The sequence below is a fragment of the Vulpes lagopus genome, chromosome 6, assembly GCF_018345385.1.
Source record: "Vulpes lagopus strain Blue_001 chromosome 6, ASM1834538v1, whole genome shotgun sequence".
Classification (NCBI taxonomy): domain Eukaryota; kingdom Metazoa; phylum Chordata; class Mammalia; order Carnivora; family Canidae; genus Vulpes; species Vulpes lagopus.
The window spans coordinates 9944685-9963234 of NC_054829.1; the positions used below are offsets into that span (position 1 = coordinate 9944685).

Consider the following 18550-nt stretch of genomic DNA (forward strand, 5'->3'; position numbering starts at 1 on the left):
AGGTCCTGGGATCGAGTCCCACATCGGGCTCCCTGCAGGAAGCCTGCTTCTCCCTCTGCCTCTGCCTCTGCCTCTGCCTCTCTCTGTGTGTGTCTCTCATGAATAAATAAAATCTTTTTAAAAGAATAAAGTATCAGTAAAATATGGGAATGGTAATTATCAGTAAAACATTGGAGCCTCACCACCTACTTCTCGAGCAGGTAATTGAACCTCACTGAGCCTGTGTCCTGTCTACAAGGTGGGGATGACTGTGTCTCACTCACATTCTTTCTCCATCCAGTTTTATCGAGAAATAACTGACACATGTCCCTGTATGCATTCAAGGTGAACAGCAAGGCGGTTTGGTTCACACATACTGTGATAGGATGATCATGACAGGTTGGGTCAGCATCTCCCGGTCTTATCGTTAGGGTGATCTGGAAAGAACACTGTCTGGGTCACATGAAACATCAGTGACGGCTCGGAAGCAACCAACATCGTGACTTCTGTTGTCACCAGCACTGGAATATCCTCAGATGGAGTTGGGTCCAGAATCACAATCCACTCGGCTTGTAGGACGGGCAGACAGGACAGATCCTTCCAAATAAATAGGTCCCTTCCTGTTTGCGGCACACTGCCTTCGGCCGGTTCCAGGAACTGACCGGGCAAATATTGACGGGCCGCCCTGGTCTACAAACACCATTTCCTGTGGGTAGGAGGCCACGCAGTGCTGAAGACCTGGGGTCCCCAACCCGGGGAGCTCACTGTGAGTACCATACCTATGTCCCAGGTGGAGGTAGGGGTGGCTGCGTCTCTTCTCTCTCTCTCTCTCCTTCTCTCTCTCTCTCTCTTTCTTTCTCTCTCTCTCTCTCTCCCTCTCTCCCTTTCACTTTCTCTCTGTCCCTACTCCCCCTTTATCTCTCTGTCTCTCTCTCTCTCTGTCTCTCTCTCTCTGTCTCTCTCTCTCTCTCTCTCCCTCTCTCTGGTTTTGGCAGCAGGGATGGGACAACTGGGTCCCCAAAGGAGAAATGCAATGATATACAGCTTCTAAGGCTTTAGGTAGGAACTTCAGGTTTTACACATTTTTATGAAAAACTTGGCCATCAAAAAAGTTAAGAGAGGAACTCCCAGGACTCCTAGTGATTAGACACTAGTATCACCTAAAGCAAAATGACGACGTTGCTGTAGCAAATTTACTAGAGACTCATAGCAAAAGGTTCACACTCCAGAGCCCTTGTCTAGAATCTGAATCATGCTCCTGCCACTTAACAGGTACTTATCCTGATCCTGAGCCGTTTCTCCATATGCACCGCAAGGGTACTAATACCCGTGTCTTAAGGTTCTCATAGGGATTCAATTAAGTGACATGAATCAATTATCAACAAAGTCACCGCTGGCATTTGCACAATACCATTCTTCAGGGCATGTGACTGCTCTGGCATTTCAAGAGCTTTCTCTCTCCCACCAAACTTCTCCAGTCTCTGAGATGATCCTAAATACCACCCACTCCCCCCCCTCCCTGCATTTGAGAACACATCTGGTTGGGAGCCTGTGATACAATGGACCTACTATCCCCACACAAGATAAACAATAGATGGGAATATTACCATGAATTAATGGAGTTTTCAGTTTCCCCCAGGATCTTTCTGGAAAAGAAATAAAGAAATAAATTGGATGTAATTACACCAGACCTCTGTAGAAAAGGGTGAAAATTAACTTTGCATGCTTTCTGTGTGTCAGGTGCTGCACACACCACATGCCCTGTAATCCTTTAGTGCCCCTCACCCTTGGAAGGTAGGCACTATCCTTTATATTTTGCAAATGAGGACACTGCCGGTCAGAGAGTTTCCTTTGCACAGATCCCACAGTGAGATACTGCAGAGTCTATTTCAAACCCAAGCCCTCTGATGTTCCATCCACTTTGGGAAATATAGCCTTCTGCAAGTCTGGGAATCGTTGGGGTGCGGAAGGGTAAAAATGGTGAGTACAATGGGATAAAAAAGAATAAACCAGAACCAGTTTTATTACAGCTGCATTTCTAGTTTTCCCCAGGAGCAGACCGACTTTTAAATTGTTCTGCTTCCCAATGTGAATGGAACCTGTCATTAGGGAAGCCCCCCAGAGCTCTGGGGGAGGGAGGGAGGACGTGGCCTCGGGAAATTGCCTGCAGTACTTTGCCCAGCAAACTGTTTCAACATAACTGATAACCAGGCTGTATTCATCCCTCCTGACAACTGGCCTGTGGGGTTTTGAGGGCCTATAAACCATCTACAAAATATACTCTGTCCCACACCACCATGGCATTTGTGATTGATCCAGAGGTCATTGGTTTGGGCAAAAGGCGCCAATTAAGACACAAACATTATAAAGACAGATGAACCAAGGGATAGGGTGGTCAGCAGTGGAAGGGTCAGTTCTGAAAGGAGCAAGGGGGCAGGACTCTCCTTACTGAGGACGTCAAGGTGCGGGGGAGCCCCAGTAGCCATGCGACAGTGTGTGAGGATGTGTGGAGGTGTGCATGGAGGCCCTGAAAGGGACAGGGGCACTAGACAGGGGGCAGAGTGAGCAGAAATAAGCCATGTCTACACTGCAGTTCCACCTGGAGCTGGAGCTGCCTTCCCTGCCCTGAGGAAGGAGTCTCCCACTCCTACACCACTTTGATTCCCTAGGGGTACCTCGAAGGCTTCTCTGGCACATTTTATAACCTAACCTATGAGAGAGATGATATTCATTTCCTAGGGCTGCCCTAACAAAGCACCACAAACTGGACAGAAATGTATTTTCCCCATAGTCATGGAGGCTGGAAGTTGGAGATCTAGATGCTGGTGGTGGGGCTGATTCTTTCTGAGACTGGGGGGTCGGGTGGGGTGGGGGCAGGAAGCAAGAGAGAACCTGCTCCAGGCCTCTCCCCGAGCTGCTGCGCGTTGCAGGCAATCTCTGGCATCCTTGGCTGTAGAACCATCATCTCGATCTCTGCCTTTGTCTTCACGGTGCCTTCTCCCTGAGTTCATGTCTGGGGCCAAATGTCCCCTTCTTAGAAGTATGTCAGTCGTATTCAATTGGGGCCCATCTAATGACTTCATCTTAACCAATTACACCTCAACCACCCCTTTTCCAAACAAACATTCTGAGATATTGGGGATTCCAGCTTCAACATACAAAATTGGGGGGTAGCAATTCAATCCGTGATGGACATCTTCCCCAAACCTCTGGATCAATTAAGATACAGGTTTCAGCTGCTACATGTGACAAGGGGAGCTTGGGGTAACAGGTTTGATCAAGACAGAGTTGACCCATCCTCCCAGGCTCCATCCTTCCCATGGCTTTGCCATCCTTTGTGAGAGGCCCCCATCCACCAGGTCCCCATGACTCATCATCACATCAACACTCCAGCTAATGAAAAACCACAAGAGTAGAGGGTACTCCCCTTTCTTCAAGGACCTGACCCAGGAGCTGCACACACCATCCTCTCTCCTCCAATTGGCAAGAGTGACATTAATGACCACACCTGGGTGCTAGCGTCACTCACTGTCACAGTGTCCTGAGCATCTGTTCCATAGCCACCCCAATCTTTGAAACTTAATGAATGATCCAAAGAATGACTGGAAAGAAGAAAGAAGAAAGAAAAAGAAAGGAAGGAAGGAAGGAAGGAAGGAAGGAAGGAAGAAAAAACGGTGGAGGGATGGAGGGAGGGAGGGACAATAAACCATGGAAGTTTGTTTCTAGAGCCCAGAGTCCTTTTCTCAACCAAACTTTATAGACAAACAATCAATACATCAAGCAGATTTAGGGCTGCTGCTTGGACTGCAGCCTTGAGGGAAATGTCAGAGCCCTGCTGGCTCACCCTCCACCCCATCTTCTGTAGGGCCCCTCATGACACCTGTGTGGGGTACAGTTTGGACGAGGCTCAATATATGGGCAATGGGGAGCAATGAAGTTATGTATGAGTAGAATGACATGTTCAACGTCTTGTTTTCAGAGGATGGGTCCAGTTTGGCTGTGGCTGCTGGGAGCAGGGATCCTGCCCTCTGTCCACTGTCAGCCCTTTTCTGCCCATGGAGATAAGAGTCTGGGGGTGCCTCACGCTCCCAGGGATCATCTCTCCTCGCCCGACCCCGCCTACCACAAAATCACACCCACCATCACCAACTTTGCCTTGCATCTGTACAAGCAGCTGGCCACAGAAACCTCAGGAAACATCTTCTTTTCCCCTGTGAGCATCTCTACCTCGTTGGCCCTGCTCTCTCTTGGGGCCCAAGTTAACACCTCAACTCAGATCTTGGAAGGCCTTGGCTTCAACCTCACGGAGACCCCAGAGGCTGACATCCACCGTGGTTTCCAGAGCCTCATCCACACCCTTGACCTGCCCAGTTCCAAACTTGAACTGAAAGTAGGCAACTCCTTGTTCCTGGACAAGCAACTAAAGCCTCAGCAGCACTTTTTGGACACTATCAGGGAGCTGTATGGAGCTTTTGCTTTTTCTGCCAACTTCACGGATTGCGCCACAACCAGGAGGCAGATTAATGAGTACGTGAGAAAGCAGACGTATGGGCAGGTGGCGGATGGCCTCCAGGAGTTCACACAAGACACGCTCATGGTTCTCTTGAATTACATCTTCTTCAAAGGTGAGAGCTGGCTGGGGCAGAAATACACCTCCACCACCTCTAGTCCTGCCCCTGAAAAGCACCTGCCTTCAAGTCTTACTGCTGTTCCTTCAGGGAATTGCCTCGATATATTTAAATAATCTTCCTATAGGACTGCTTCTTGATTTATCAATATTTGTTTTCTCTTGCCATGTTTCTTCTGTTCAGTTTTTATCCTGATTTCCTTTTGTTATACATTCAATCATACTCTTTTAGGAATAATTCCTTTTTAAGAAAAATCTTATTTTTATATTAGTATCTATTTTGAACATAGAAAAAAATATACAGAGAATACTATAAAGCCACCATACACTCCCCCACCAAGAATGAACAAATATTGACAATTTACCATTTGTTTCAGATTTTTATTTTTTTTAATACAATGTTGCAGGGAGAGTTCAGTTCCTTTTTAATCCTTCCCTAGTCCCATTTTCCTCCTTCCATCCCTCCCAGAGGCAATCACTATCCTGGGAGTGGTGTGCATCCTTCTCACCCATGTGCTCCTACCATGAACAGTTTATATCCATAATCCCATCTAACCCAGTGTATGTGTTCTAAATTTTACAAGAATAGTATCATACTGTACAACTTACCTTGCACTTTATGTTTTAGTGTCCTCACCACATCCTTTTATTTATTTATTTTAGAGAGAGGGGGGTGTAGAGGGCAGAGGGGAAAAGAGACACTCTCAAGCAGACTCCATGCTGAGTGAGAAGCCTGACGTGGGGCTCAACCTCAGAACCCTGAGACCATGACATGAGCTGAAACCAAGAATTGAATGCTTAACCAACTGAGCCACCTAAGTGCTCCGTATCTTAATTTGTACAAACAGCGTTTTAGTTTATTTTGACTGTTGTTGCATTGAACATGTCATACTTGCAGGGCCCATTTCTTTACTGCTGTTATTTCCGGATTTAGCAGCATAAATCTCTATTCTGGTCCTAAGAAAATGAATTCTTCTTTTTTTTTTTTTTTTTTTTTAAAGCTTGGGCCCAATCAGATGATCAGATGTCCTTTGTTTTTACCTACTCGTTTTGTCATTTCCAGGTTCCACATTACATTTAGTCACTGCATCAATGTGGGCTCCTCTGGGCTGCAACAGTTTCTTAGACTGTCTTTGCTCTCCATGACCTTGCTGATTTTGAAGAGTACTGGCTACTTTGCAGAATGTCTCTCATCTGGGATTGATTTGCCTGCTTTTCCCATGATTAAGACAGGGGTGATGGGTCGTGGGGAGGAGAGCCACAGAGGGGAAGTGGCATTCTTTCTTATCACATCAAGTCAAGGATGCATACTATCAGCGTGACTTATCACTGTTGATGTTGACTTTGACCATCTGGCTAAGGGCATGTTTGTCAGATTTCCCTGTTGTGAAGATACCCTTTCCCCATTGCCGCACTGTGCTCTTTGGAGGAAGTCACATCCCACACTTAGGGAGTGGGGAGTTATGCTCATCTCCTTAAGAAAGGAGGATCTACCTAAATTATTTGGAATTCTTTCCATATGCGACATTTGTCTCTTCTCCCATGTTTATTTATTCAATCATTTACTTACATCATTATGGACTCAAGGATATTTATTTTATATTTTGAATTGTAAGGCACTCCTACTTAGCTTTGTGGCTTAAAATTTTCCAACATTGATCAGAAGATCCTTCTGTTGGTTCCTATGTCCCTGGATATGCCTCCATCATTGCTGATTTTTTAAAAAGATTTTATTTATTTATTCCTGATAGACATAGAGAGAGAGAGAGGCAGAGACACGGGCAGTGGGAGAAGCAGGCTCCATACCGGGAGCCCGACGTGGGACTCGATCCCAGGACTCTAGGATCGCACCCTGGGCTGAAGGCAGGCGCTAAACCACTGAGCCACCCAGGGATCCCCTGTTTCTTTTTTCTTTTGGAGCACTCCTTACTTTCTGGCACTACAAGACACTCCAGGCTCATCTTTTATATCTCCTGCTTCCTGAAAAATGTCCTTTTGTCTCTCTGTGCTGCCCCTTCTTCAGCTCCAACTTCTCTTTTACTAATTCTCTCAGAACAATTAATATCTACTATTTCACTCATCCACTGAGTTTTTAATTTCACTGATTGTATTCTCACTTTGTTGACCTATTTTTCTCAAATCAACCTGTTCTTATGAATTGTACTCCTTCCTTTTTAAAAAACACACTTTAAAAAAAATGTCTTTCAGATTATTCTATTGTCTGGAGGTCTTGAACTGTGAATTCTTGGTTTGCTGCCCCAACTGTTTCTCTTTCAAGAGAGGATTGAAATTTTCAGCTTTGGGCTCATCTTCAGTAGAAATTATCTTTTCGTGAGTTTCTGATGGCCTGTTGTGGAAGGGTCTCCAGGAGACAATTTCACATTTGCCTCTGTTATAGTTCTATTGGTTTCACTGGTTCTATTTTAATTTCTAGGTTGGGGAGTCCCTGCACTGAATGATTAATGAGAACATAGACCAGTCTTAGGTTGGGGAGTTCCTACACTAAATGAGTAATAAAAACAAAGAACCCAGACCAGGTGACTCTTCTCCTCCACCCTCCACCTGGAAATGTAGTGACCTGTCCTAACTCATCCCTGGGCTGTGGGGCAGAGTTTTTTAATCCAGGCTTCCCAGATGGTGAAGGGATTACCTTTCATAGCTTTTGACTATTTGCAGAGAGATCAGTTTCAAGTGCAAGCCTGAGTTTTATTTAGTTCCCCTGAGAAGACATTAAATCCCATCCCCAAGGGCTGTGTTTGATTTGGATAACCCATGAACCAGATGACTTTGGTTCCAAATCAGAGATGTGCATTCCTGCTTTGTAACCAGAAGCTTTGATTCTTGTTTTTGAACTTAGCTTTCTTTCTTTTCTTTTCTTTTCTTTTCTTTTCTTTTCTTTTCTTTTCTTTTCTTTTCTTTTCTTTTCTTTCTTTCTTTCTTTCTTTCTTTCTTTCTTTCTTTCTTTCTTTCTTTCTTTCTTTCTTTCTTTTTCTCCAGCTTCTCTGGGTGTTTACTCAGGAAAAAGAAAAAACAGATTTTTCTGCTTTAACTTAGTCTGTGATACTGATCAGAAGACTCAAGGACCTAAGTCTTAATCGTTATTGGTTCTCCAGAGTCTGACACAGGGTCAAGTATGTTTTATTTTTTTCCAATCAATAAAAGGGAAACTTTATTAAGGCTCCAGGGCCTCGGACCTCAGGCAGGAGGCCAATCTGCAGACAAAGGAAGAGCCAGTGGAATGGCCTTATCTGACCTTCATCTTGGGGCACAGGTTGTTGGTGTGGTCACAATTCTTATTGGGGCAGTTGATAACGTGGGGGTGCTAATCATCTTGCCACAGTTGTATTTCTGGACCAGCTGGCAGAGGGTAGTCTTCACAAGGTCACCCTTGCAGTGAAGTACTAAGTACAGGGAGTACTCTTTCTGGATACTAAGCAAGTGAAGCTATCCTCTGGCAAAGCTTAGACATTTCTGGTGAGTCAAGACGGCCTTCTTCTTTTGGATTTTGGCTTTGAAATTATCAGTGGCATCACTGGGCTTGACCTTGAGGGTGATGGTCTTGCCTGTCAGGATCTTCACAAAGATCTGCATTTCTCCATCTGACACAAGGCTGCTACCACCAGACCACTTGGACACCTTGTTGAAGAGAAAGAGGGTCAAGTATATGTTGAATGTTTGCTACATGAGTGATTTCAATTTGAAGTTAGGTTTCATGTTTGAGGTCTCTAGGGATGATGTTCATTAATTTACTCAAAAACATTTATCAAGACTGATTAGATTTCAGGGACTTTGCTAACATCTTGGGAAAATCTGTGAATAAGATTATTTTCCTATCCTTGCAGAGCTCACAGTCCCACGTGTGCTATAAATAAGCAAAAGGGCAACTGTAACTCAATGGAAAAGTGATGCTCTGTTTGGGTAGGTCTGGATGCCATGGAGTTCTCAAAAGATACACTTTTCCAGACTTGAAGAGTGAGGGAAGGCTTTCTGGAAGGGAAGGCGTCTCAACGGGCATCTGTTGAGACATGAAGAATGAGTTGGATTTACTCAGGCAGAGGCTGTGAGAGAGGTGGGGAGAAGAGGGTTCAAGCTGAAAAACCAGCATGCGCAAAGGTCCAAGGAAAAGAAAAATCATTGCATTTTCAAGGAACTGAAATGATTTAGTGGGACTAGAACACAGAACACAATGGCATAATGCTTGGGGGACAGCGCCATGAGTCGCAATAAAAAAGTAAGCAGAAGGGATGCCTGGGTGGCTCAGTGGTTGAGCATCTGCCTTTGGTTCAGGGCATGATTGCAGGGTCTTGGGATCGAGTCTTGCATCAGGCTTCCCCAGGAGAGCCTGCTTCTCCCTCTGCCTATGCCCCTGCCTCTCTCTGTGTGTCTTTCATGAATAAATAAATAAAAATCTTTTTTTAATAAAGGTAAGAAGGAACTTTGTTGAGGACCCTAGACTTTACCTGTAGGGCTCCAGAATTATCAAGAAGTTAGAAGCAATGGAGTGACATGATTACATCTGTTTTAAGATCAGTCTGGTCACAATTTGGAAACTGAATTTTGTGGGGAGGAAGGGTGGGAGAGCAGAGACAAGTCAGGAGGTTCTTGAAGTAGTTCAATGTAAGTAAGATGGCAGCCTTGGATAAAGGTGCAGCTCTGGAGGTAGAATCAGCAATGCTTGGTCACTGAGAAGTTGTGAAGAAGAGGGAGAGGCCAAGCCAGCTTTCCATAACCAAGACCAGCACTTTCAGGAGGCCAAATCTGGAGGCTGTTGTATGTGGAGATTGTAAGTAGGAGAGAAGATACTACACACAAAAACAATGCTGTGACATTGTTATGCATTTCTAACTGTCTTAATGAGCTTTTGCATTATATTTAGCATTTTATTAACTGAATTCTTTCTCCTTTTTCAATTTGAATATTAGGAAATTCAGAGGTAGAGGGGGCTCTTGACCTTCTCTATAGAAAGTTATTGTTTAGAGGCAGCATGGCAGAGAGGGGTCAAATCAGTGTTTGCAGAGAACATGATCTATGGAGCCAGTCAAGCCCCAGTCTGCTCTACCACCTAATGGCTCTGAAGACTGGGTATGTTTCTATAAATTCACAGGGACTTAGTTTCTAATTGCTGACATGGAGATCATAATACTTATTTAATATTTATGTTCATGAAAAAGTAAAAAGATAATGCCTTGCACATGGAAGGTAGTTAGTAGATGGAAAATACCTTTTAGCTTCTTGAAAGCTAAGTTTCTCTGAAATAGAACAAAATCATAGACCATTAGAACTCTACCTCTGGGGACTGACTCTAGTGGCTGAGCCAGCCCTAAGTTCTGGCCTGCTGGTTCTGTATCCATGCCACTTCTCTACCTCATATTTATGCATACCCAAGAGGAAGTCAGTGTGGCTTAGTGTCTGTCTGCCCAGAGTTGCTCTTTTAGAGTATGTTCTCATAGTTTTATGAATTTTGTGTCTTAAGCCAAGTGGAAGCATCCTTTCAATCGCTACCAGACCCAGAAGCAAGAGAGTTTCTCTGTGAATGAGAGGACTTCCCTCCACATCCCCATGATGCACCAAAAGGAAATGCACAGATTCCTCTATGACCAAGAAATGGCTTGCACTGTCCTCCAGATAGAATACAGTGGAAATGCCATGGCTCTGCTGATCCTACCTGACCCAGGAAAAATGGAGCAGGTGGAGGCAGCTCTGCAGCCAGAGACCCTGAGAAAATGGGATCAGTGGCTTCTGCCCAGGTAAGTGTCAAAGCAGAAGGACTCCAGGCAACTTGATTCAAGAACCCAGGCAGGCCTTGATCAATGACAACTTCAAATGCCCAACCCCTAGGTTTGGTTCATCATTCAGCCCTTTAAATAACTACTTGAGTAAAGTGAGACTATAATCACTGCCACACTGGGTTGGTTGGAGGATTGATCAAGTCGCACATACGAAGTTGGAGACTGGTCATGATAAGTGCTTATCAGGCATTAATCATTCTTATCTCTTCCTGGGTGTTTTTATGGTCAACCTTCTTTCCTCTTGTTTCTCCCTTTTACCAGAATAGTTTACTACCAGAAGGTAGTGACATAGAGCCAAAAGATCAGACTAAGGACAATTATTATGAATAATTATGACTCCCACAAAACAGTGTATATTTCTTAAAAGAGTTCTTCTTCTTTCATTTATGTAAAAATTAGTTTGACCAAAATGCAGGAAAAAATGATACTACTATACATATTACAATTGCAAGATCTAAACAAAAGCATAGGTTTTATTCAATTGCACAATTTGCTAGTGTACCTCGTGAGTAATGTGATGCTTAATAAGAGTAAGGGGCAAAGGATTTGGATAAGCTAGAAGCAGGGTGATTTTGTCAGAACTGTAAATTTGAGTTGGTCCCCACAGTGATGGGGAATATAGAATGTTTCAGCTCTGAGATGTTATCCAGGAATGCAGAAATCTAACAAAGATGAAATGTGTAGCCTTATTGACAAAATAGTCCATATCTAGTTTAATCAGGAGTTTTTTTTTAATCATTTATTAACTTGGTCCTGAAGAAGGACTTAAAGTCCTAGGTGGGTATATCTTCAATTTGCCATTCCTGAAATATAGAGGAAAGATAAAGTTAGACCAAATACTTTATCTCTGCCTTGCTGTGAGGCTCCCCCTGCCCAATATTTGGCTAACATTGCTCAATTATTGATGGCTAGCAGTCTTTTTGATAGAGCTTCTCTGAAAAAAGTACCCCTATTTTAATTAAAACATTTCTTAAAGAAATTAAATACCAAGAGGAGTACAATAAAAATCAAAGTGCTAATTTCATGGGATCTCAACCCTACCCACCTCTATCTCATTTTTCAGTTTGTGGTTTTTCTTACTATGGTTTCAACCTTTTCTGGTATGCCTAGACTTCATTTTCCAGCTAATTTCTTCCTGGGATCTATCTTGTCTCATGATAGCTCTGGTATGGAATCTGGCTTTGAGTTCTAATTATCTCTTGCTGCATAATAAACCACCTGAAAATGGAATGGCTTGAAAAAAATATCTATTATCACTCTTGATCCAGTGAATGGGTTGGGCTCAGCCTTGTGGTTCTCACATGGAGCTTTCCTGCACTGGAGTCAGATGCTGGCCAAGGCTGGAGCAGTGAGGACTCCTCTACTGGATGTCTGGTGCATGGTCTAGCCGGCTGCTCAGATAAAGGCTGAGCAGGTGTCCTCTCTCCATGCAGCATCTCCATGAGACTAGCATGGGCTCCTGCACATCAGCGCAGCATAGTTGATGTTGTCATATGGCAGCTCAGGGCTCCAGGAAGGAGTGTTCTGAAAGGCAGGAAGTGAAAGTTCTTGCTCTTTTGAGATCTGGGCTCCAGTGTGTGTCTTCTGTCACATGCTTTTTGTCAGAGCAGTCACAGAACCCACCTCAGTTTGGAGGGGGCGGGGTATAGACCAAACCTCTTGATGGCCATCTTTCATCTTAAACCCATCAGCAGTTGGTAGACACCAGTTGCCCTCATGCCCACAGGAGCCTTCCCTCAGCTTTACAACCAGTGAGGGATAGGAAAAGGTGCCCGTGTTTGGGCAGAGATTTGAGTGCCAAATAAAAGAGATACAGGTCAAGGACAGAGGTCAGGATAAGAAACTATCCCTATTGTCTATGAATCTGTATAGCTGTGGTCAGTTTCTGATTCTAGCCCCATATTCTCAAACTCCTTTGAGGTAAGCCTGTCCCTTCTTCCAGCATAGGAAGAAATACCATAGAATCTTCTAGACTGATGGATATTCCCTCTGTAAGGTCTGGGGTTTTTGAGGGTTTTTATTTTTAAAATTTTATTTATTCATTCATGAGACACACACACACACACACACACACACACACAGACAGAGACAGAGACAAAGACAGAGAGGCAGAGACACAGGCAAAGGGAGAAGCAGGCTCCATGCAGGGAGCCTGACGTAGGACTCAATCCCAGGTCTCCAGGATCAGGCCCTGGGCTGAAGGCGGTGCTAAACTGCTGAGCCATCTGGGCTGCCCAGGTTTTGGGTTTTTTAAATAGATCCCATGACCAGCATGGACCCCAATGCAGAGCTTGAACTCATGACCCTGAGATCAAGACCTGAGCTGAGATCAAGAGTCAGACACTTAACCAACTGAGCCATCCAGGTGCCCCAGGAAGGTCTGTTTTGACCTCTCACTTTGACCTTCAACAAAGCAAAACCAACCCAAGTTATTTTTTTAAATCGCAGATGTCCTCTGTTATTATTTCTCATGCCATAGATTTTTAATATCACAGCAGCACTTTAATGGGCTTTCAAACATGAAAATGTCAGACTGCCAGACCTCCCTCCACTCAGCTGTGAGGAAGGTTCATGCACTCTCTGGTAACTGTTCATTCTTCATTGACGTGGGTTGAACACCTGCCATATTCTGGGTCTCTACCAGACTTCGTCTCCTAGACTCCAGTCAGACCCCTCCATGGCTTGGGCCTGCCCACAAGTGCTGCCTGTGGAAAATCTGCCCAGTGGGCCAAGATAGCCTTGTTTTCTATTCTCCATAGCCTCTTGTCTTCAGTGTTTGACCCATGACTTCCAAATGCCTCTCACTTTGATTAGACATTTTGACACTCACATAATCCTAGAAGTTAACTGGCAATGAATCTCTAAGCTGATTTAGGGTATCTAACCTGAATTCATTAGAGGTCAAAGTTTCCAAGCTGGTTATTACCTAGCCAGGCTTGCAGACACCCTGCCCTGGCAACCGTCAAACAACAATCAGAACTATCCCAAGAAGAGAAGGACAGATTTGCTCAGTGTCAAAAAGAACTTGTGAATTTACTGTAGGCAATGTGGTGATCCTATGGCAAAGGTCAACCGCAGGACAGAGAGTGGCCCATACTCTACATACACATACCATCCCTCATCAGATCTTCACAATGGCCTGAAGTCCAGGCAGTAAGAGCCTGTGGTGGCTTGTATTATGGAATTGTCAGCAGGTATACTTAGGATAGAGTTCAGAAGGAGAACCAGCAGAACCTACTGATGAATTGGATATGGAGATAGGACAATGTCGGCACTATTTATCTTTCATGGTTATTATTTGGATCTGATCAATTAAGACTTATAAAATCGGGGATACCTGGATGGCTCAGTGGTTTAGTGCCTGCCTGCAGCCCAGGGCATGATCCTGGAGTCCCAGGATCGAGTCCTGCGTCAGGCTCCCTGCATGGGGCCTGCTTTTCCCTCTGCCTATGTCTCTGCCTCTGTCTCTCTCTCTCTGTCTCTGTCTCTCATGAATAAATAAATAAAAATCTTTAAAAAAAAAAGACTTGTAAAATCCCTTGCTTGATATCCAGCATGTAGGAAATGCTCCATAAATGTGCAGGAGATGAAAACTTATGGCCATGCCAAAAGTCTTCTCAGATCCAGACACAGGAGGGTTGAAGAGGTCACAAGAGGTCTGTAAGGTTTGAAGAGAAGGGGGGCCCAGGGTCCTAGAATGTCCTGACACAGTAGAGAGTATTGTGATGGGATGGTTCCCCGTCCCTCTGAGAAACACTTCTTCCCAAAGCTGGGGCTGCTAACAGACAGGGTGGAAACAGCATATTTAATGAGACAGCACCACCTCTCTGGCTGATTCTCTCTCCAGTCTGCTGGATTTACATCTGCCAAGGTTTTCCATTTCTGGAACATATAATCTTGAAGAAATACTTCCCCTCATTGGCCTCACCAACATCTTCAACTTAGAAGCTGACTTATCAGGAATCACTGAGCAGCTCAACAAAACCATCTCCCGGGTAAGGTGGTGAACATGGGTGGAGGGGAGGGTCTTTTCTCCATTGATGTGCGCATTTGAAAGTCAAGTTTTCCTTTCTTTTTCCTCTTCTGGGTCTTGATCACAATCTATAAGGCTTCTTTTCATGGGTAGCTCCCTTTCCACCTCTCCTCTGTGTTCCTCAGAGCAGGGACACTGAGTCCTGAAAAAGTAGACAAGTATTCAGAGTCATCCATGGAGTCAGAATTTCCACAGGTGTGGGATTAGTTTTGTCTTCATTCCTTATACTTCCCCCAGGGCAGGCAGTGAAACTCTGTCTTTGTTGTAGTTAGATAGAGTAGTGGGGCATAAACAAAAGAATATATCCATCAGCTTTGCTGCAGAAACAAGCATCCCCCAAATCTCAGAGCCTGAACAGGTTTATTTCATGTTCATGTTACATGTCAGAAGTGTATCATGATCAGGGAATGTAGATCTACTTCACACTGCTTTTCCCTTCCAGGATGCAGGTGGAAGGAGAATCCCCTACTGGGGACATGCCATTCCCATAGCAATAGGAAAAAAGCAAGAGAAACTGTGTGGTGGCTCTTCACATTTTTCTTCACTGTGGCCTATGCCAAGGCCATTCATGTGCTACTGGCTAAAGCAAGTCTCATAGTCAAGATGGCCATCAGTTGGCGGGGGGCAGTCTGTGTTCTTCTACAGGAAGCATTATGAGTCACGGGACATGGGTGGGGATCCATGACCTTTTACTAGGAAGGGAGAGTTAATAGCTGGAAATAATATTGCACTTTTCCTTCCCTGCTCTATCTTTTATGTTTTAGGATAGAGTCATAATTGTTGTTTGAGTTTTTGATATGAATTTCTTTTTTTTTTCAGAAAAGTTTATTTATATGTTTTAGAGAGACAGAGAGAGAGATTGAGCACACAGGGGGAAGAGGCAGGGCAGAGCGAGGGAGAAAGAATCCCAAGCAGACTTGGAATTGAGACCAGTGTCAGGCTCTGTTCTATGGGGCTTGATCTCATGACCCTGAGATCATGACCTGAGCCAAAACCAAGAGTCAATTGCTTGACTGACTGTGCCACCCAGGTGCCCTCTTACTGTGAATTTCATAAGGGAAGTATTGTGTCTTCTGCTTGGAAAGACCAGCTGAGATCAGGAACATGAACCAAGGCAATTGGGATATAGTCCTTTGTGTGTGCATGTGAGTGTGTGTGTGTGTGTGTGTGTGTGTGTGTGTGTGTGTGATTGTATGTACACACCCATGGTGGAGAGGGTGAACAGGAAAAGAAATAACAGCCTTTTAGAGAATTTCTTTCACAGTGACCTTAAATGCTAGATGTATCTCTTCATAGAACTTTTGCAGAGACAGAGAGAGAGAAAGAGAGAGGCAAAGACACAGGCAGAGGGAGAAGCAGGCTCCATGCAGGGAGCCCGACATGGGACTCGATCCTGGGTCTCCAGGATCACGCTCTGGGTCAAAGGCACGCACTAAACTGCTGAGCCACCCAGTTCATAGAACTTTTTAGAAATGAAAGAGATAGTCAAGGCCAGAATGTTTCAATTCTTTTTTTAAAGCCTCAGAATCCTTTCTTCCTAAAAAGCAGTGTGAAGATGAGGGTTTAGAAAAAGGAATTCTCACAGAGGCTGGTAGAGGGTTTGGCACATAGGACAACCAGGTTCCTTGAACTCACATTAGTAACCATTGATTTAGGCTGAGCAAGTCATTTTAAAGAAGCCAGCAAGGCTTGGAGACGGGCGTGCAGCTCGGGGCAGAAATTGCGCTCAGCCCATGGTCTCAGCACCCAGGTGCTTTTGGTGTGCTCTAAAACTTGCCTTTGGGAGTTGCAGCCTAGTTCCTGTGCAGCCCTGCTAAGACTCATCTGTCTTCTGCTAGAGAGCAAACAGCACCAACAAGGTGCTCTCATCCCCCAGGATGTGGTGGTGGGGAGAAAATGCAGAGAAGAAGCAGAAGCAATGATGGCTGGAGTTGCCTCCTGGGGATATGGGGCCCATGGGGCCTGGGCAGGTGACTCAGCTCCCTAGAACCACACAAGGTAGGATCTGTTTTCTGAGCGTGCCCTGAGCTGACGCCATCTCTGTCCCTGTCTCCTCCTCCAGGTGTCACACAAGGCAACAGTGGACATGAATGTGTGGGGAACCAGGGCAGGGGCTGCCTCCAGCCTCCTCTCCCAGCCCCAGGCCCTGAATGCAACATCGGTCTCACAGGCTCGTTTCAATAGGCCTTTCCTGGTGCTCCTGTGGGAGATGACCACTCAGAGCTTGCTCTTCCTGGGCAAAGTCGTCAACCCAGCTGCTGGGTGACCATGGTGGGAGGCCAGGTGGTGGCTCATCTCCCCCCAGAACAATTAGGAAAGCCAGCACAAGTCTCCACCACAGACTGCTGTGAGGATCAGTTAATTAGTGAACAAAGATCCTAATAAAGTTGACCTTGGGTTGTGTGAACATTGAGATGCCATGTTTACAAGGGAAGGTCAATGTGCAGAGCAGCTTTGAGCCACCTCCTCTACAGTCTCATTGAACCCAGGATCAACTGTGATCAGAAAGTCAAAAATGAAAACAGCTTCATGTTTTGGCCTCCTGGGAGATATCCACCACTGTAGCCACCACTGCAGATCTTTCCTGAGGGTCCCAGGACAAGGCACAAAGGACATTAGAAGGAGTAAGCAGCTTTTCCCCTTCATAGTCACTTACCTTGGCTGTACAGAGAAGCGAGGCCCTCCTAAAATATAATGGGACAGATGTTAGGGACTAGATCACCTTCAGAGGAGATTGGGACCAGGGTGGGGGCTCCAAATCATGGTCTATGAAAAGAAAGGAGTGTAATTATAGGTCAATGCAATAATAGGCCGAGGTAGCATGGGAGGTTAAATGGCCAAGGGCAACCCCAAAATCAAAGAAAGTGGGAGGGTTAACATGGCCAAGTGGACACAAACTTGGTCAGTGGGATGAATTTGGGGTCCATATTCAGTTGCAGTGGAGCATCTTTAGTGGTTGGAGGCTCTACTCCTACAAGTGTCCCCCTCCAGTCTCAAGGAGGCATCTGTCCAAATCTAATGGGAAAACCACAGAGATGCCAACTTAGCTCCATCTATGTGTCATGCAGGAGGAAATATCCATCCCCACAATGGAGGCAGTGCCAAGACCTAGAGGGCAGCTGTGGGTGGTGCATGTCTAGGAAAGAGTCATCCCCAAAATGCCATTGGAAGAAATATTCCCACCCACACCCTAAGGAGGTCAAACTTGAGTCTGAAAATGAAGTAGGTCTTAAATGAAGGGTAAGAGGTAAGACAATCTGGGGGAGGGCGGAGGAAACCCTCTGTGGAGAAGAGCCAGTGGGGAAAGAAAGGAAAAGTATGTTCTGACAAAAAATAAAGAGAGAGAGAAACCCAGTTTTGCAGTAATAGAAAACCGATCACCTAGGATCACAGTAGAAGGTGATGCTTGAGAGGTTTTTGGAGGTAAAAGGGTGAAGGCTTTGGATGCCTGATAAGTGGTGTGGACTTTGTCCTGTGGACAGTGGGGAGTAGCTGTATGCCAGCGAACAGATGTAGATGTGGACAAAGTGTGGCTTGAAAAGTCATCTGACAGCTGAGCACAGATAAGACCCAGTGTGGTGAGGCCAGGGTAAGGGGCCAGCCAAGAAGGTGTTGCACTGTGAGGTCTACTCCACCACATGCCCTGTCCTCCCGGCCCATCCCATATCCCTCCTCTGTCACACCACCAGCACCCACAATCCCCTGTCCCAGCCAACCTCATGTGGCCCTCCGGACTTCCCCATCCTACCCTCCCTGCCTGTTGGCCCTGTGGACACTCCTTCTCCTATTTGAAAGGAAGGAACCCCAGAAATCCCACCCCATCCCCGGGCAACCTGGCATACACAATACCTTTCTGTTGCTTTGGACTAGACATTGAGTAATAACTATGTTCAAACACTTGAAGATCTGCCAAAACTCTCTCTGACTGTGAATTGGCTCCTGCAGAAATAAGTGACTGATTTTCCTGGAGCCATGCAAGTCAGAGATTTTAAAGGAAGAGGTTCCTGAATCGAACATTTTTCATTAGGTCAGGCATTCTGGAAGATTCTGAGTGAGGTAGGGAACCCGACAAACATGGGTCCCCTGGTATGGGGCTCACAGATTTGTAGGGGAGATGAACAT

At 45.2% G+C, this 18550-nt stretch overlaps 1 protein-coding gene across 1 annotated transcript; it reads left to right on the top strand.

The window, feature by feature from the left end:
• Positions 1–487: 487 nt before the first annotated feature.
• LOC121493723 (serpin A11-like) lies at positions 488–16835 on the top strand. Its single transcript, XM_041759933.1, has 5 exons — positions 488–745; positions 3959–4604; positions 10080–10353; positions 14243–14390; positions 16491–16835. The coding sequence occupies exons 2-5, from the start codon at positions 3962–3964 to the stop codon at positions 16692–16694; spliced, it is 1269 nt and encodes a 422-aa protein (XP_041615867.1). The 5' UTR covers positions 488–745; positions 3959–3961; the 3' UTR covers positions 16695–16835.
• The last annotated feature ends 1715 nt before the right edge of the window (positions 16836–18550 follow it).